The following is a 20,791-nucleotide window of genomic DNA, read 5'->3' as shown; positions in this document are numbered from 1 at the left end:
TTGTTAAAGCGATACTTATAACTATAGCATTCTTAAACTGCTGTAAAACTTTCAAAGTTCAAACTTTTTTACTTCAATAACATAACCTTATCGTTTTCTTATCTAACTGTTTAACAATTTTAGTTTTTCGATAAACACAACTTTTTAAATCTTGTCTATCTCGTGCGTAAGCAGTACTAGCGTAATAAAATATCATTGAAATATTTTTTGTCTTTAGATAATAAATATAATGGAATTAACATTTCGTAATTTACGCTTAATTAACCGGCTTTTGAGAAAACCTTATGGGTTTCCAGCTTTTAGATGTTCTTCCAATGCTATTGTGAAAGAAGAATATGTGCCTGAGCTTTTAAACTCTTACAATCGAGATATTAAAGATGGTATGTAAAATTTGATTATTATGTTGATTATACTCCGATTTATATGTTTTTATTTGCTTTTCTTTATATTTAAAGATTGATATATAAAAATATACTGATATAATACTGTATATATTATTATTATTTTATGGGATAAATATATTTAAAAATGTTTTTCATCCATATATAGTTTTAGTTTATAGTTACTAAAACTGTATGTGCCATCAATTTATGTCAAAAGTATATTAAAATTATAATTTTTGTCCCCTTATGAGAACTTTGTGACTTTTAGGATAGAGTTTGACTGTAAATGTAATGTATGTGGGCAAAAAAATAATTTCCCCACTCTGGTCTACACAAAATGTGATGTTGTGAGACATTGCTCACAACATAGAATGTTTCAAATTGAAATAGAATATATTACCACTATATAGACACTATAGATTTTCTTTGCCTATCTTGTTTTATGTAGAATACAGTGTGTCAAAAAAAAATACTAGCATGATTAAATCTATAATAATAGTATTTTAAATTAGATTGTTTTTATAACTAAAAGCAAAATAAATATATCTTTTTAAATAATGCATGTTATATCAAAGAATATGATCAAAACATGTAAAATATGTATTGTGATAACTAATTATAAATTTGAGTATATTTATCCAACTACATAATTAAAATTAAAATATGCTTACTTAATATATAAGATTATGTCAACAATAGATAAGTAATATGAGGTTTTTTTAATATAATAATTTAGAATTGGTTTTTAAAAACTTAATACTTGATTTGACTATTAGGATGATTGACCTATGCACCTATGACCTATTTTTTGCATTGTCCGAAATAGCTCCCTGCTATTTCGGATACAATGCAAAAAATGTTGTTGTATATTGATTGCACTGTTTATAAAGTGATAAAATTGTGTAATCATTGACATTAACTATTTATTATGAAGTTGGGAGATAATTTGATTAAATATTTAATATTTGTAGAAAGTTTAAGTTATATTAACAAAAATTTTTGGTTGTATTATTAAGATAAATAAAAACATAATAATATTTAATGTCTATAAAATATATTCTGTGTATATTTCTTATATATAAATAATATATGTAATTTTCTTTTATAACTTTTTAATAGGAGGTGCTGTACCCGTATTTAAGAGGGCACTATTGTTCCCTTCACGAATTGCATTGCAAGATGAAATCGGTTCTTACACCTATGCCAGCCTTTACCAGGCAGCCTCAGCACTTAGTAAAGATATTGCGGTTGAGTTATGTAAGTAGATATTTTTAATACAATTTTAGTAACTTAAAGTTTAAGATTTATTTTTGAATTTAATTTAATTATCTACTTGTATCTTTCATATTGTAATTTTTTTTATCATATACAAGAAAAAAATGTCCAGTTAGTCTGTTTGTCAGATCATCACATCAAATTCTGTCATAATATAGTCTTTCTTTGAGTGGGAATCGACCCACAACTTTTAAAGTACTTTATGAAATACTGATATATAAATATTTAAATAGCTCTTCTTCATCTTCTTTACCACCCATAGAGCTGCTAAAGTTTACAATATTTTCAAATTGAACATCTACTCCGATACCAAATAATATGTGATAATTCCATTTAAAAATGTTTCATATAAAACTTGCCAAAATAAATATTTAAGTTTATATAGTAAAAATATTCTGAATAATCTCGGATGTTATATCATTTCACTTTATACAATTTCATATCAGACACACACGTACTTTGATAATATATCTATATCGTACATATTTGGCAAACTTTATAAATAAGATAACTTAAAAAGATGCTACAAAAATGCGTCAATAAACGGTTTTACGTAACTTCTTTTATCAATAATGGCCTATCAATTCTATCATGTCGAATATATATCAATGAAACTTGATTATGATGAGTCATTTGCTCCTTGAGTATTTAAAATAAAAGAATTTGTTCAACGTTCATAGGTTCAATTCCCACCCAAAGAAATAAATATATTTTTTTATATTTCCACTTCCTGTTCTATTGTTCTTTTATTATGTCGCTCCGAGTATGCCATTTGAGCACAAAATTACTGCGCCAATGTCACTTCGTATGAAGAACACACGAAAGAGCTTGTATGGTAAAAGAGATAGTATATCATAGATTATATATACATATTTTACTTCCCTCATATATAGCTGGATAGAATAGAAAAATATAGATTAAATTAAAGGTCATGTATAAAGAGTAGATGACAGTGGACTAGGCGAAAGAGGTTTGTAGAGTCCGTAGTGTTTAGAGCTTCAATCTCTCTGGCGCGCTAGGGATAAAGCGTGAAGCTAAAAAATATATTAAGACACTTTTTTGTTTTTAAAAATAAAAAAAAATGAAAAAAAAAGTTTTAAGAGAAGATCTCTCTTTGTATAAAATATAAAAACAATAATAAACTTTCTGTTATATTGTTTTACAGTGGGTGAAAGAGAACGCACAATTTCGTATATGTGCAGCAACGACGCGTCTCACGTGATAGTGCAATGGGCCATATGGATGACAGGAAACATTGGTATGTCTTGTTTTGGACTTGATTTTTCCTATGCTATTTTATATTGATTTCAGTACATTTGGATGATTGATTTCAGTAGATTTGGATACATATACACGATTTTGAGATAAATGCGCGGAATCGGATCCCCAAAAAAAGAATAATCTCGATATGAGTTTTAGTCTCGAAGGAATTTGTGGACGTACAAACATAATATATAGACTTACTAAATTTAGTACACTTTATTAGATGGCTGAATAGATCATGGTACTCAAATATTATTTAATTCAATACATGCAGATCAAAATGATAACGTTTAATTGAAATTAGCCAAAATGTATATCTGTAAATGAAAAAAAATATAATTTTTATAGGGAAAACTTAAAAAAAAAGAAATTGCATAAAGCTCTCATCTTAGCATATTATCAGTGCTGACTGAAATGCATTTATCTTTTTATTATGTGACTTGATTTTGATGATAAGCGAGCAATATATTGTGCAATGAAATAATTTACGACATAATAGGTATTATAACATATATTTATTTAATATTATGTATTTGATACACCATCCGCACGCCATCCGTACATGGTAGAAATTCCTACCGTACGAACGAAACGCTTTGCGGATGAAGAATGTAGGCTACATTCTTCATCCGCACTGCGAGAGATTGGAACTCATTGCTGGCATCTGTATTTCCCAAGACATACACTATGAGGGATTTCAAAATAGAGTGAATAGGTATCTGCTAGGCAAGCGTGCACCACCGTAGATCGCATTAACGCTCACCAGACTTGATGCGGTCAAACGCAAAAAAAATAATTTATAATCTGTCTAAGAAATTTGTAGGTACATTATATATTAACTAGTAGGTACATCAACAATAGATCCACCTGTTGGTCTGGTTTTTCATACAGATTTTTACTTAGAGCGTATGGCCTTATTGATTAGTGTTTGGACAGTTTTCACATGCATGGGTCCGAGTCCCGTTACGTTAAAACATTTATACGTTTGAAAATATTTTCTGTACGTTTAACACTATTGAAATATTCTCTGCTGCTATAGACTTATTCAGGCCTCGTGAGATGCGTTACTACGATATTTGAATTTTCATTGTTTAAGAAATTGAACAGATTAGACAATATTTGAAATTTAGAACGTTGATACGATTTGATATTTAATCTTTTCAATTTGATCATTTTTGGAAAATAATTTGTATGTGTAATAATTTTTGATCTATTTTAATGTAAGAACACAAATATTTAATTTCAGCCGTCCCTCTAACTCCTATTCATCCAGCGGAAATGCTAAAGTATTTTATAACTGACAGTAGTTCAAGTTTGGTCATATGTAGCCAGAACTTCGAGAAGCTTCTCCATCCTATAGCCCAGAGTCTGTCTAAACCTATCATCATCACGTCTAGGCCTGATGAGAAAGTGGACTCAAAGAATGAAGGTGTATCCTTGAAGGAAGTGGGTCAGACAAACAATTGGTATGGCAATTCAGATGCTATGCTTATTTATACTAGTGGTGAGTCCATTTCTGATTATAGATTATTTAAAAAAAAAATCATTTTCACGCGCACAGCAGGATAGGCAGAGGGACCTAGTGTTAAGACACTCCGTTCCCTATTTTCCGCCGAATTCTGGAGGCATTGCGTGTTGAATGGCGGAACTCAACGCCTCCTTTACCTCGATACCAGAGCGTCGAATTGGAAATATAAATTTAAATAAATATTTCATCTCCTCGAGTGGGAGTCTCCACAACCAGTCGATTTTACAGTCATGCTTTGTGCCTCTGCACCACGACTGGCCTTATTATAGTTATATAATATATTCATTTTGATTTCTATTTATTCGTGTACATTGTTAAGGTGTAATCAATTAACTGCACTACAGGATCCAGATAAATATAAGATTAAAAAATATTAAAATTCCCTTTCAGGTACAACAAGTAAACCAAAAGGGGTAGTATGGACGCACAAAATGCTCAACACTCAAATATCAGCGCTTCATACAGCCTGGCAGTATTCCTGCCACGATGTGGTACTGCACACACTGCCGTTACACCATATTCATGGTCAATTGAATTCCTTGAATGCGAGCTTAGCAGCTGGTGCTAGGTAATTGTTGTTTTGTGTGTTTTTGTGTTTGTGTGCAAAAATAAGGTTGCCAAGTAAAAAATATTGGCCGCCAAGTATGTCTAGGATATTTTGGCATACTTAGTAGAATATATATTATAATATATAACATTATGTGTGAGGGAACCCAATGCTGCACTTTGTCTAATAGGAGAAAAGGGATGAATTTCTTTTGCTTTGCAAGCATGCAAGCTAAGCGGTAAAGATGTTACCAGAGCGGAAAAATACACCAATGCATTCTCCAGAGGGGACATTAGAACCCACAACCATTACATTTATATTTAGACCCTGTCCCACTGCGACACGATGCCCTATATGTTTATGTTAATAAAAAATAAATAAAAAATCGTAATGTTATGTAATTACCAACATGGAGATATGCTAAGAATAAAATTATACGAATTTAATATATCAATGTAATGTCATATCAAACCAGGATTCGTATGCTACCTTCATTTTCATCACCTGCCGTCTGGGCACGCCTACTTGGCAATGACAAAGAAGATAGAGTATCAGTGTTCCACGGGGTACCAGCAATGTATTCAAGGCTAGTGACCGATTATGATAATATGTTCTCTGATAACAAGACCAGAGAGTATGTACGGAACACACTCTCGACGAAAATGAGGTTGATGTGTGCCGGTTCGGCACCGCTGCCTGAGACGTTGTTTAATAAGTGGGAAGAGGTGAGTTTATAATTTGTTTACTTTTTCTGTTTTGTTTAATTCTTCTTAGAAGAAGTACTACAAAGTATTCTTAGTAAAATTAATAGATAGTTGTATTTAAATATATATTACGTATGTGATTATTTTTTCATTTTTATAATTATGGTATAGTTATTTGTAACTTTTTTCCAACCAGATATCCGGTATAAAGCTCCTCGAGCGCTACGGCATGTCGGAGGTGGGCATGGCGCTCAGCAACCCGTACCGGCCGGTGCAAGCGCGCACGGTAGCGCACGTTGGCGCGCCGCTGCCCGCCGTCGGCGCCGCACTTGCCGCCAGCGCCGACGGCTTACTGAAGCCGCTCCTTGTGGTGCACAGTGATGAACCCGATTTACAGGTATACACACACGCACTCCCTCCCTCATGCAATGCACTCACATATACACGTGCACGCACATGACACATGAATAAACGCTCACAAGTATACACGCATAAACGCACACGTATTGATTGGTCAGTCAGTGCAACTTCTATTGTAGGTATGCGCGCGCGCGCGTTTGTGTGTAACACGCGCGCGCGCGCACACTTATTCGTGTATATATTTTAAATTTCTCCTTGTTTTAGAATAATTCATGTTCCCGACCCTACCAAGCAAACTGTGTGTCTAAAAATACGTGTATGTTATATATTATTGGTTATATGATTTTGTAAAATAAAACATAAATTTATCATTTTATCTAGATTTCACTGGAAAAACTAAATCTTGCACCAGGCAAAGTCGTGGAAGAGAACGAATGGAAGACCAACGTTAATATAGTGGAACCCAACGAAGAAGGTGTCTACGAAGGAGAGCTCTTGTTAAAAGGACCTGCTGTATTTACTAGGTAGGTTTGTTTTTTCCACTGCTTTCCGCCTGATTCTTGAGGGCTTGCGTGATTGAGTGGCGGATCTTAACGCCGCGTTTGCCTCGTTACCAGAGAGAGGAAATGAAAATAACTTATTGCCTTGAGTGAGAATTGAATTTACAATCTTCGCGTTTACAGTCTACGCCAGTCGTGGCGCAGGGACACAAAGTGTGACTGTAAAATCGACTGGTTGTGGGTTCGATATCCACTCGAGGAATAGAATATTTATTTTAATTTATATTTTCATTTCTTCGCTCTGGTGTCGAGGCAAAGCACGGCGTAGAGTTCCGTCACTCAACACGCAATGCCTTCAGGATTCGGAACACGCCATATTTTCAGGAACGGAGTATGTTAACACTAAGTTCCCTCTGCCTATCCTGCTGTATGTGGGATACAGGTGAAGCGTTTACAGTCAGACGCTGTGCCGTTGTGTGACGATGGGCTCAGCAAATTTTATAAATGTTTTTTAATTCACAGATACTGGAACCGAGCACCAAATCCCGACTCTCCAGATTTCACCCCAGACGGCTGGTTCCGAACTGGCGACATGGCTTCTTATTCCAATGGAAAATTCAGAATTCTGGGAAGAACCTCAGTGGATATAATAAAAACGGGCGGCTACAAAGTAAGTGCTTTACAAGTGGAGTCCGCCATCTTAGAACACCCGAATGTCCTAGATGCAGCCGTAGTGGGCATTGAAGACGATAGCTACGGCGAAATTGTTTCTACTGTTGTCGTTTTAAAAGATAAAACTAGTTTGACATTAAAAGAACTTAAAGATGAAGCCGGAAAAAAATTAGCGCCATATCAATTGCCTAAAACTATGTTAATAGTTGACGAAATGCCCCGAAACGCTATGGGTAAATTAGATAAGAAGGTTATAAAGCAAAAATTTGGTGATAAATTGCTTTTTAAAAAGGCATAATTTTTTTGCAATTAATTTTGTTATGTCTGATATCGGCCATTTGAATAGAAACGATATGTCGATTTTTTATCGATGATTATTTATATTATATAAAATAAATAGTACTTAACGTATACTGAAATATTGCTATAATGTGTATAATATACTCCATGAAAAAAATACTACATATTTACAGAAAATACTAAACTAACGAGGTTAAAGGATTCTCCTTTTTAGAAAAAGATAGCAATATTCATTGCTGTCTCTCTTTAACCATGGAGAATTTTCTAATTAATTAAAGAGGTCTTTAGTAACAATTTGAAAGCAAATTGATTTTACAAAAGGCTCCAGTGTATTTTATGAATTAGTAATAAACATTTATATTTAATAGACATAATAATATATGAAAGACAAAAATGTTATTATAATAAAATAAGCTAGGTTACATAATAAAATGGCATGAAAAAGATTCACAAAATAAAAATTTCGTTACACACTCTACACTTTGTCACAAGAATGTCTCAAGTTTTATGTATATTAAAATAAATGGTGCAAACTTAAAACTTTTACACAAGTTGTTAGTAAATAATAATAATTCATAATATAAAAGGCGTGCATTTATTTTTTTCTATAACTTTTTTTACGGTAATTGCATATTGAAATCCCATATAGTAAAGTATTTATATTTATATAGTATTTAGCACAAGTAGTAGCCATTATATTTTTAAATATTGTTTTATTTGTTTTTGTTGTTGAATAATTTATTTCATTTGTTAAGAATGTTAATTATATGTAACTACGTTGCCAATTATAATTTGTTTTTAATTATTTTATAATATGTACATATGTATGTAATTTCAAATAAAAATATTTTTTGTAGTATAAAAAAATGTGTCAGTAGTGCAATAAGCTTTTAAGCAAATAAGTCACAAATTTATGTTTAATTAGTGTATACAAACAGGTTTTAATGGACTGACTTGCCTAATTATATTAAAATATTTATTCTTGTTTTGTTCAATAAAAGATATATTTTTGTAAAACCATTTGTTTGATTTATTTTTTAGTTTACCAATTTAGCTACGGTAAGTAGCTGATTACTTGTATAAAGTTAATAGGATTTAATTTTTTTTTAATAACTTCAATCCTTAAAAAAGCTATTTATAATAATATATTTTTACACACACAATATATACATTTATGCAATCCAGTACTTATATTTTTCGTTCAGTCAATAATAGAATCCAATTATACTTAACTGTAATATTACTATTATTATATAACACTTAATAATCACACTATTAAATAATATTATTAATATTTCAATGGCTGATCAGGAATAAGCAATGTAAAGTATAGTAGAAGTTTAGTATCACTATACCTTCAGTTCGGACTGGTACTCTAAATTATAAAAAGTTGAGATTTTTTCAATCGATTATTATTATTTTTCCAAGCGAGTCGTTTCAATAAAAGATCTGGCCGCTGCAGTCGCGTTTAACAGACAAGGCGGAGCAAACTCAGCGGACGATACAGCATCTGACCAACTGGACAAAGTGGCCACAATAGTTGCAGAAATACCCATTAACATAACGATAATCGCAAAAGTAACATCGTACCACCTAATTGAATAATCGTTCATATCGATATCCGGCCCCATGTCTTCGAAATCGGTAAATGTTCTATATTGAGTTTGTACCCTGTTAATGACAAGCGGCAATTTTGACACGTCGCCATTTTGTCTTCGATTGTTTAGCTGTTGATTTTCAATTTCGACGAAGCGTACTATTTTTCGTTTTATCCGTTGTGGGAGTAAGTTCTTCATTTGTGATCGGACGTAACAAAGGCGTATGAAGAATAATGGTGGGAAAACGAACATTAGTGGGCCGGTAAGTGTGGAGCCAACTAGACCCATGACAAGATCGAACCTAGGTACCGATTCTCCGAGGAACACTGCCAGCAAAACTATGCCAGAGCGGAGCAGGCAACGCTTTGTGCAGAACTCTGTAACAAATAACATTGGAATTATTCGTTAAAAATACAATATCATTTTCATTTCTCAAATAATTACTTTGTCTTTTTTTTTATTTTACTTTTTGTTTTTTTTTGTCTTGATAACATAGCAAGGAAATCAAAATAATTCTCCCAGGTGGAAATTCATTCCACAACCGTTACGTTCATGTAAATAGTTGGTATGCTTTATTATAATTTTTAATAATATTAAAAAATGTAATTTACCTTGAGGTATTTTAAGAAAATCTTCAATATGCTGGAACAGCGCGGTGCTGCTGACGGCGCTGGAGAAGCACAGCTGCAGCGTCACGAGGAGCGCCACTATGTACAGCGTGATTGATGGTGGCATACCTAAAACATATTTAAAATAATCAAAAATTTATAATCAAAAATCAAATAATCAAATTTTTATATGTTTCCTAAAAAAAAACTACATTGTCGGTTATTTCATATGCTTGCCTTGTAAAATATTGCTTTCCACGTTATTCCCATATCTGTTGGCAGCCATCAACGAAGTGACCATGAACATGAAGCCGGTTATAATGAACCCGCTGAGCACCGCCGTGTTGATCTTACGACTGTCTTTCATATCCACTTGTAGCGTTAGTAACATTGGGTGGATGTCGAACTGGAAAGTAGGAGAGGAAACTTGAATTTTGGATAGTTTTGATTATTGCATAAACGTGGTGTTGGGTTCCGTCAAACAACACGCGATGCCTCCAGAATTTGGCGAAAGAGAGAAGAAGATACTAGGCGAAAGATACTCCGTATCTTAGGTTCCCGTATCTGCCTACCCTGATGTATACGGGATACACCATGAAACTGATTTAATTTAATTTAAAAATGGTTATAATATCTGGCTGATGAATGTTTAACGTTTGGTATCGAAAATATTTATATTAAATGAATTCATTTATAGTACAATGATAATTAATTCGTTTTGAATCAATTGGTGCCTTACCAACATATTACACTAAATATTTTACGTCAATTAGCGCAAAATCTAGGGCTTAATGCCCTATAAAACTATCAGCTCCAAAAAAAAACTAAAGTAGTCATATCATATTATTTACCCAACAACATATAGAAAACAAACAAAAATAAGTGTATATAAGTAGGTACCTGAAACGCAATAATCCCATAAGCCACCAAGAAGTCTCTCGCGGTGGGCGCGTACTGCAGCACGTCGGCGGAGGGCGGCGGCGAGCTGTCGTCTGTATAGATGCAGCACCACGTGCATATGGCCACTGCTGTTACTATGCACACCGATGTTAGGGCTACAGGCCTGGGAGAAATATTTTGCTATATTTGAGCCTTAGAGGTCATGCGTAATTTTATTACCAATTATTAATTAAATATAGAGCCAAAGTTTGAGGCAACGCTGGTGCTGATTGGGTAAGTGGACGCGGCGCTTTGTTTTATTGGAGTGGGAGATGTGAACAATTTAAATATATTGGAAAACGACTGAGCAACGGTCTTCGTTTTCAATATTTTTTTTGTCAGCGAAAGCTGCTTACCATAATAGACAGCTTTTGTAATATGCTTATTTATCCTTATTTGTTTTCTTTAACTTTAGCTATTTTATTATGATTCGGTAGATCTTGCAAATCTTTAATTCTTCTCGACAAAAAGCTCTACAACAAAAAAAGTTACATTCAAATCCGCCCAGTAGGTAACGGAACTTTTTAACGTTTTGAGGTGTACGTATACAAATAGAGAGACGGAAATGTTTAACATTATAAAATGTATTTTACTATATTTCTTAAACTAAGCTTATTTAAAAAGACAGTTAAGTAACTTCTGAAAAATACATACTTCATATGTTTCGGCGAACCAAGCCACATGACGGGGCATAGCAAGATCCCGAGCACTATCATCCACAGGCAGTACGACACTCGCACCTCGCCCGCTGTTATCTTCCACCAGAACATTTGTAAACTTTGAGAAGCTGTAATCATAGTTATATTAGTATTAAATTATTAATCACTTTCTATTATATTGGGAGATTTAGTTCAACATTTTTTCAATGTACTTAATTAAAGATAAAATGTATATCTAAAAATGTGAATGTGAGTGAATATTATTTTTTAACAAATATTTACCATTTCATGTCCTGATAGGCCTTATAAAAAATGTCAATCTCATGTCATTCAATCAAAATTAATTGTCCACGAAGTTTAAGGTGTGACGTTTCAAATCGGGGAGGGTCTTAGGTCCCATGTCCCCTATTACCCAAATAGGGGATACTCCCGCTTAAATTTAAGAAATACAGAGTTTTCCAGGCAAAAGAGAAGTCATTAATAATACATGAAAAGGATCACATTTACATTATTAACTATGAGAAAATAAAAAATGTAGGGGGTGGCTGTAGCATTAGACACTTCTTCCAATTAAAATTAAATAAATTAACACTTTAATAGGCTTATCATTAGACTAACAATAATAACATAATGATTGCTGATTCATCTGCCACTTTTGGTTCAAAGCATTCCAAAATAAAAAACAACTATAATAATATAAGTCTCGAATATAATCTTGCTTGAACCAGACTAGTTTGATGAAACTAGTCTGGTTGAAGATTTTGAAGGTCAACCAACTTAGTATGCAGGACTTTTGGTCGGTTTGTTTATCGTTTTTAGATAACGTTTGTATTTGAGAACATCCATTTATATATTAGTAAGTAGTTAGAGGTCGTCCTGGAGCATTGACACAATTGTAAAGCAACAGTTGCGGGTTTGTTTCCGTTCGGGGGAATGAATTGTCATTTACGAGTGGACGCGGCTACGCCTGCTTCAACTATAAGAATATTTATTAAATATATTCATGAAATTATTTTCAATTCTCAATAGAATTAGTAAGAAAATATAAGCTCAAATAATCAAAAAGAATAATAAGTAGATACACATTATTAGAAAAAATTATCTGAGTTATTGAAATGAACTAACAAAAGGATTAAAAGTAACTAAAGGATAGGTATTCTTAATATTAGAAAAAGTACCTAAATTTTTCTTAATTTTCTTTTCTTTCTACGAAATAACTAAACATTTCTCTCTATTAAGTAGGATAATTTTAGCGGGCAATATCAAATAAAATAAGAATAGAATCAAAGTGTATTTTAAATTAATTATAAACAACAAATAAAGTTCGAAAATGTATGAAAATTTATAAAACCGTCAACGTCATCTGCCCGTTCGCGTCGGTCATACTGTGCCGCCCGCTAGGTGGCTAGGTCATTTCGAATCAGAGACATCTCCTTAATTATTTATTAGTATGATATACAGTAAACTATAATTACAATCTAGATAAAATGCTAAAAGTGACTATTATATTTATTTTCATAAGGATGAATATCAAAACGTCGCGGTAGCGGTCGCGTAGCAACGACGGTTGTTATTAACATGGCATATCAATAAATTGCATGTCAAATTAGAATGTACTTTAAAATATATTAGTATATATGTGTAATGTAATGTTATATAGCCTATAGCACTTCTGAAGAATGCAGCTTTCATACAAAACAAAAACAATGAAAATCGGACCAGTAGATCCAGAGATCTTAGCGTTCAAACAAACAAACAAACTCTTCCGCTTTATTATATTAGTATAGATAGATGGTAATTATAGTAATAGTATATATAGTATAGTATATAATATATATAGTATAAGTATAGATTAATATTTTAATTTCTTCGCTCTGGTACAAAGGCAAAAGCGCGGCGTTAATTTGCCCCACTCAACACGCTATGCCTCGAAAATATGGTGGAAAGCCGGGAAGAGTCTCTCTGTCTATCCTGCTACATGCGGGATACAGCGTGTTTGGAATTATGCTTTATTACAAGTCGAGAGTTTTTTAAAATTTATACGGGGCGAGATCTCTATGCTTGAACCAGTTACCGAATATAAAGTTAGGTATTCCGGCGCCAAACACTGTCGCGTCGATCAAAAATATGACCAGAGTTCTTGCTTTATTCCCAAAAGCCAATTCTGCTAGCGCAGCGTATGGGAACCTGAAAAATACATAGCAGTATTTTATAAACTCTGTCACTTAAGAAATATTTAATTAATAAACATTTTTTATTTAATTAATATAATATCCTTATATAAAAAAGAAGGCAAAATACCAATATGTCTCTTCAATAAAAATCGTAATGGTTTTTTTTAGGTACACGTTATTAGAAGTATTTATTTACTCAAAAAGAAAAAAGAATAAGAAAAAAACATGACAGTGTATAATTAAAATGAAAATAAGGTTGATGCTATAAGTGTAAAGCTGTAGGTAGGTGTGTGTCTCCTATATATATATTTGTGTATCTGTATGTCTGTTTTGACTTCGCAGCATCGTAGCTCCCAAACGGATTTTGCGATTCCATATTTTATTTAGTTTTTTTGTTAAAAGGAAACTTAATCAAGATTATTCTTAACCAATTTAAGAAAAGAAAATTAAGTAAGTAATTTTGTTTTTACTATTACCGGTTCTTTTCCCTAATGTTCGGAGATATTTCATGTGCCAGCAACCAACTTCTGCCCAGTAGCACCGCTGTATATAGCTGAAGTGCGAACACTGATATTACCAGTGGTATACCGTAGATGCCTGTGAAATAACAGTAAATATAATGTAATATATATATAATGAAATTGTTATATTTAAGAACATATATTGAAAATTAAATTGTATTACATTTATTAAAGTTTAGCTGCTTAAAAATACGGCCCAAAAAAAAGCATTTGTTGGTATTGATTGAAGACCGAATACCCAAGTACCGAATTGATTGGCCAATTCCAACAATGTACCCGAGACTATCCACATTCACCTTCAACAAGCAACAAGCGTAATTCATATATGATATATGTGATCACTTTTAAATACTCGTCATCATATTTGTATTTTTTTAAGATTAGTAGGTGCTACAAGAATTCTTACCGCATGCTATAATACTCTTCGGTAAAGCCACCACCGGAAACACTCCGAACAGATCCACAATGCACAGTACTGTGAACAGTACGCTGAGCCCACCAGTGGTCTCCCCAGCTGTGTATCTCTCGTGGAAGGACCTCACTTCAGTCTGCTTGAGGGCGGCGATACCATTGGCTGGGACATTGTCGGTCGCTCGGAGGAGCTTCATTTTAACTAGAAGTTATTTTGTTATAGTATTAAAGTTTAATTTTTGATTTTAGAGGCCAGTCGTGACGCAGCGGCACAAAGTGTGACTATAAAACCGACTGGTTGTGGGTTCGATCCCCACTCGAGGAGATGAAATATTTGTTTATTTCTCTGGTGTCGAGACAAAGCGCGGCGTTGAAATCTGCCACTCAACACGCAATGCCTGTGCGGGATACAGCGTGAAGCTGATTTTTTTTAAGAATATTAATATTTACACTTACCTAAAATATAAATCCAAGAAAAATGTACAATAAATTCAAAACACTCGATTTAAATATTATATAATATCATATTTACATTATTAAAACGTTATTTAATATATAAATTGGATATACAAGAGTAACCAGTTCTTTCTATCACGTTATAATAGATACTGGACCGAAGATACAATAAGAGACGATTTTGTAAATTTTAAATTTTGATTTTTAATGCAGCCATCTTTATACCTATGCCTCATTAACATTTTTGGAAATATTGTTTTTTTTCGTTTCGTTAGGATCGTTAGGATGTAGCAAGGCATTTGACTACTCTTAACTCCTCCTCTCTTTTTAAACTGGATATGGACGTGAACAAAAATAAATGATCTATATATTACTATACTAAATTAAAATATTAATAGCCATACACTTTTATTTAAAATTATTAAATTAAAATTACTTTTATATTATTACACACTTGTAACTAACGATTTTGACCAACTGAAAGATATTTAATTTCCATTAATTTGTATAATAATTTCGTATCCGAATAAGTACAACTGCAAAATTCAAATTCAAAGCTCAGCTTAAACCTCGCGAATTGTAGGTGAGTATGTATTATTAGATAGAAAACTTAAACTCTAGTAATCTATATCTAATTTAATGTCTTAAATATTAGGAATGACAATGTTTCTGTGATCAAAATTAAGAAGTTAAAATTTAAAATAAACAGCGGTGAGTGTTGACTCCTTAGCACGAGCTGAACCAGATAATTTAAAAACAAGTTTTAAGAATATATTTATTAGTTGTGTGACTTAATGAGACCTAACTATTTTACATATTCTGTTTTGATTATTCAATAAATTTGAATAATAAAAAATAAAATTTTTGATACCCAATGATGGCACGCGTTGCCCTTTATCTGACACAAGGACTAAAAACTTTATATGTAACCATTTTAATTGGTATAATTAACAGTTATTAATAAAAAGTTGAAGATGAGGCCAGTCCAACCCAGAGGCACAAAACTGTGACTGTAAACGCGACAGGTTGTGTGATCATTCCTTCTCTCTGGTGTCGAGAAGCGCGACGTAGAGTACTGCCACTCAACACGCAACGCTTCCAGACCTCAGCGTAAATGAGGAAACCCAATGAGGAAAAAAAGGATCAAACCCAATGGTAATGCCAATATCATGCTCATTGATTTGGTAATCTCTGTGGTAATACTTTGATGGGTGTGCTGATAACGTAAAAGCACTCGTTTTCGTTTATATAAAACACTTACGTTTATATAAACAATTAATGTTGTTGATAATTTCCAATCTTAATACTTTTGAAAACTGGTTTTACAGGTAGCTTGCAGAAGTTTCCTGTTAATATGACCGTAGGGTTATAAATATTGCCCAGTCGACAGTTTCCCTTATTTTAAAATTTTGTTATTTAATTGAAATAATTTGCAAACAGAGAATAATGAAAGAGAAAATAAAAAAATATCGATAGAGGAATATAATATTCATAATTGAATGTAGAGTTATTAATATTATTTATCTTTTTTATTATTTATTTTAAAGCGCAATAATAAATATCATCTATTATTATCATATACAATATTCTTTCTACATTATGTGACATACTTAAGTAGATACATATTTACGATCTAACCAATACTTCGCCTTAACCTAATGACATAGAATAATTGCTCTAGTATGTCGGATTCTAAGCTTCAATTACAATGTGTTCTCGGTTTAACCTAATTATGAAAATCTATACTACGTTAGGACGATACAAAGACAAAAATATATCTGAAATCTGTGTTTTACGCAAATTGATTAGTTTAATTATCTACACAGAATTTATCTTCGTTTAAAAATTTTACGGTTCCTAATTTCGTGAAAAATAGAATTAATAGTTATTTCTAGGTATATTTAAAACAAAAGTAAAATTTTTGCATTAGATCCTTCGCCAGATTATAACATATTTTTCAAACGTATGACGCCGAAAAGGCCTCAACCGCACTGATGGGTGGTACAGGTAACGACCTCAACAGCGGAGAGCTCTCAAAAATAGGTCCCACAGGCGAACGTGTATAATTCGTAAATAGTGTATAATTCTGTCGCTATATATAATTACTGATTTTTTATACACTTGTAGTGGCATTTATTAGATAGCACCAAGGACGACGACCGACGACGACCGACGACGACCTGGTTGACCTTGGCGGTGATTGTTATATTAGGAATCCTTTAATTTATACAAATATCCCTTTGAAATACGATTGATTTTAGATTTCTATTCTTTATTTTATTAGCTAACTAATTAAATTTTAAAAATTCTTGGCTCTACATTTTTTTGCCGGGCTTAAATTTTTTTATAAAATTTTTACATAGGTACCCAATCAAATGTATATAGATAATATTTTACTACCTTCATAAAAATAATGATTTAATTTTTTTCATTGTTTTCAACGAAATATATACCCTACCTTCATGGTTCAGTTTCTAGTATATCAGTAATGTAATATGATCTTCTTGTTAAGTACGTACCTACGAAATTTACCTTCTAAAAACCACATACATATTATTTTTGTAGCATAGAAGCCCTAAATTAGTCTAACCACTTTAAAAATAAAAGTATTATACAGTTTTGTCGTTATATTTCGTCGGTATCTACGCCTATATTTTTAATTTTATTTTGAAAACGCGTCTGTTATGGGTCTCCATCTCCTCGCTCTGGTAACGAGGCAAAGCACGACGTTACCAGCTACTCAACACACAACAGTGCATCGAGAATTCGGCGACAAGAAGGGAACGAAAGTATCATAATGGGAACGGAGTGGTTTAACACTAAGTATCTAGGTAGAGGATAGGTACCCTGCTATGTACGAGATACAGCGTAAACTAAAAAGTAAAAACATATTGTAGAGACTACCATGACACAGTAGAACATTCATTGACTATAAACGTAATATGAGTCTGTTTTCCACTTGTGGGAATGAAATACAGTGCGTTAAGTTGAGAATGGAGTGTCTTGACACTAAACCACAACTTTTTTTCGAAGTATCTTTCTTATAAAGTTATTGTAAATACGCAAATATAAAAATTATATAAATTTAACATATATTTTATCTTTTTTAGCATATTTTCATAGATCATTAAACTTGTAACTTAATATCTTCTGAGGTGTACCACACTTATTATATAATGAAAAAAAAAACAGATTACCTATATAAATTAAAATAAAAAAGTGATCTTCAAAAAAATATAAACTTATATAGCCCGTACCCGTTTCGTATTCCATATATTCTCATAAACACTGCTACCATTTCATAATAATCACTTTTCACAAAATTTCCACAATATATAAAGTCTTTGCAACTATTATTTAATAATAAAAACAAAATATAACTATAATTCCCATACACAGAACGACATCGACTGAGCTCAATAACGGAATTAAGCCCCGTAAACTTTGCAATAGTGTCTGTATGCTATACGCGGACAGTCCGGCGCGACTTCTTTTTAAAAAATAATAATCGAACTTGTTTTTTTAATGTTGCTTTAACCTGAATCTGCATCTGTGAACTTTAAGAATACCGCTACCATGTTTACAAATTATAATTACATAATTATTTGAAATTTAAGGTTTTATGTACTATGTTCTATGCGTTAGTAACTATGCTTGTTACCTTTTAATTTAAATATAAGGAATGTAAAGTCGAGGACAAAATTTAGAGCTTAGAGTTTATTGCTAGATTATACGGCATTGATTTTTTATTGTTGATACATATTACTTATGAAGTTCTTTTATGAAATTTTATCAATGGTTTTAAAGGTAATTGTAATAAGGTAAATGTACTTAATGGTCCAAAATTCTGTAATATATGTTTACTTATTGGTTACCTTGTAAATTTTCTCTCATAAAAGATTTGGTGAAAAAAATCGTTTACAAAACTCCAAAGAGGTAAGTTTTTAAAAAATAAAACATCCGAGGACGTGAACTGTTCAAGTTGAACCTAACAATACTAAAGGTTTAAAATTTTTGTATAGTAAGTTATTTAAGTTAGTAAGTTTAAACAATTCTTGCATTAATTCTGCATCAAGAACTGAGTATCTGAAATGAATCTACTGATGCAATCATCTTCACGATAAAAAATATTACACTCATGTTCTCTGAGTATAGGTCCTAAAAATAAATTGCAACGATTGTTTGTTAAGACTTAGCATATTCTTAAGAATTAGACGATTATCTATCTATATATATAAAATCGAAAGGTCACTCACTCATCACGAAATCTCATAAACTACATGTGCTAGGAATCTCAAATTTTGCATAAGAGTTATTTATAGGACGTAGGTGCTCGCTAAGAAGGGAATTTGTAATATTCGACTTCTAAGGGGTTGTTTTTGGGGTTGAAAGTTTGTATGGAGATTTTTTTAAATCGCCACCGATTTTTATAAGATTTGAAATTTAAACTCCTAAAATTATTTCATTGAACACGTGTTTCATGGTTTATTAGGATTCACCCCTAAAAGTGCAAATAAGCGGGCGAAGCTGCGCGCGTCCGCTAGTAATTTATATAATCGTCTAATTCTTAACAATTAAAAAAACGATAACTACTATTTTTTGGACAAGGTTACATGCCTCTCTGTACTCATTTCATCATCATCATTCATTTCATTAGACGGGTGGGTATATTAGATCTATTTTTTTAAGCATCACACTGTGACCCGCACACATAGACAGAGGGAATCCGAGAACCTAGTGCTAAGACACTCTGTTCCCATTAAGAAACTAACGTTTCCAAGCGATATTATAATTTATAAGGGGTATTTTAATTGCAGAATCTTACTTTTAATTTCGTATTAGCCAGAATAAATTAAAATATAATCCTATTTCACTAAACATTTTCCCTTTGAATGTACTACATTTGGTATAGTAACCTAGCTATGTAATTGAACACCGCGGCTTATACATCTACTTGCGTCGATTGTCGATCGTTAACAATTTTAGGTCAAAATGGTATGTATTATTTCCTAATATTTACAATAAAATAGATTTAAAAGATTTATATAGAAATAATTATGATGTTATTAAGCATACACTTAAAATTATAAATATTTTATATGTTAGGTACTAGAGACTGACGCTGCGCTCGCTTACACACTTTTTATTAGCCAAAACATAAGATATTTTTCATTTTTTTATATAAAAAGTATAATAATCGGCTTTGATGAGAAAGCGTATACCAAGAAACTTACATTCACATATACAATATTAATATTTTAACTATCTATTTTTAAAGTTACTGAGGCACTGCGGCGCTGTTACTACGGACTATATTGTAACCCATTTAAGAGGACAGTACCTTAACCAACGTATAAGTGTTTAAATAAAGATATTATTTATTTATTTATATGGACAAACCTTAAAAAAAGTGAAAACTTCATAAAGGAGACTTGAGAACTTTAGAATGGGAACTTTACATTTGTCACTAGGGATTCAAAAATGTAGACGAAGGACACTTAAGGAAACTTCTCGATTGTGTACAGTAGCTACCTTGAGTTTAAGTTTAGTAGTTTAGTTTAATGAAAATAAGTATTGTATAATTTTGAAGTTGGTGTCAGGCTACAACAACTTTACTAGAATATCAAATTACTAAGCCTGTTTGTTTCACTTAGCACCTACTTCAGAATTATTATAAAATAGTTACCTTATATTTTTCTTATAAATAACTTATATCCGTTCAAATACATGATGGATGGCAAAATATAACTTCGCATTTTGACTGAAAATGCCGGACAAACGTTTGTATATGTTGTATGTACGTTGAAAACTGAAAAATGATAATAGATGTTTGCAACTTTTCTTATAAAATAATTTATTAATAAAAGTAAAATTTACTACTTAGCTAATATTT

General features: G+C 32.1%; 2 protein-coding genes across 3 annotated transcripts; one reads left to right on the top strand and one right to left on the bottom strand.

The window, feature by feature from the left end:
• Positions 1-64: 64 nt before the first annotated feature.
• On the top strand, positions 65-8,549 carry Acsf3 (Acyl-CoA synthetase family member 3). Its single transcript, XM_085194164.1, has 9 exons — positions 65-380; positions 1,503-1,640; positions 2,824-2,916; positions 4,168-4,425; positions 4,840-5,017; positions 5,472-5,721; positions 5,897-6,097; positions 6,442-6,584; positions 7,083-8,549. Exons 1-9 carry the CDS (start codon positions 230-232, stop codon positions 7,528-7,530), a joined length of 1,860 nt encoding a protein of 619 aa, XP_085050290.1. The 5' UTR covers positions 65-229; the 3' UTR covers positions 7,531-8,549.
• A 110-nt stretch (positions 8,550-8,659) lies between these two features.
• LOC146533441 (uncharacterized) lies at positions 8,660-20,686 on the bottom strand. Of its 2 annotated transcripts, none has more exons than XM_085194166.1 (9): positions 20,585-20,686; positions 14,438-14,644; positions 13,987-14,107; positions 13,411-13,523; positions 11,332-11,464; positions 10,639-10,801; positions 9,976-10,144; positions 9,742-9,867; positions 8,660-9,507 (listed from the first exon to the last, which is right to left on the bottom strand). In XM_085194166.1, the coding sequence occupies exons 2-9, from the start codon at positions 14,637-14,639 to the stop codon at positions 8,948-8,950; spliced, it is 1,587 nt and encodes a 528-aa protein (XP_085050292.1). In that variant the 5' UTR covers positions 14,640-14,644; positions 20,585-20,686; the 3' UTR covers positions 8,660-8,947. The 2 variants fall into 2 exon arrangements, with proteins under 2 accessions (XP_085050292.1, XP_085050291.1); XM_085194165.1 differs by lacking the exon at positions 20,585-20,686 and adding an exon at positions 18,156-18,355.
• Between the last annotated feature and the right edge of the window lie 105 nt (positions 20,687-20,791).

This window comes from Heliconius melpomene, chromosome 12, assembly GCF_056956725.1.
Source record: "Heliconius melpomene rosina isolate 202511_hmr_F chromosome 12, ASM5695672v1, whole genome shotgun sequence".
Lineage (NCBI taxonomy): Eukaryota > Metazoa > Arthropoda > Insecta > Lepidoptera > Nymphalidae > Heliconius > Heliconius melpomene.
The sequence above is the reverse complement of the archived record's forward strand: the minus strand, read 5'-3'. Positions and strand labels throughout refer to the sequence as shown.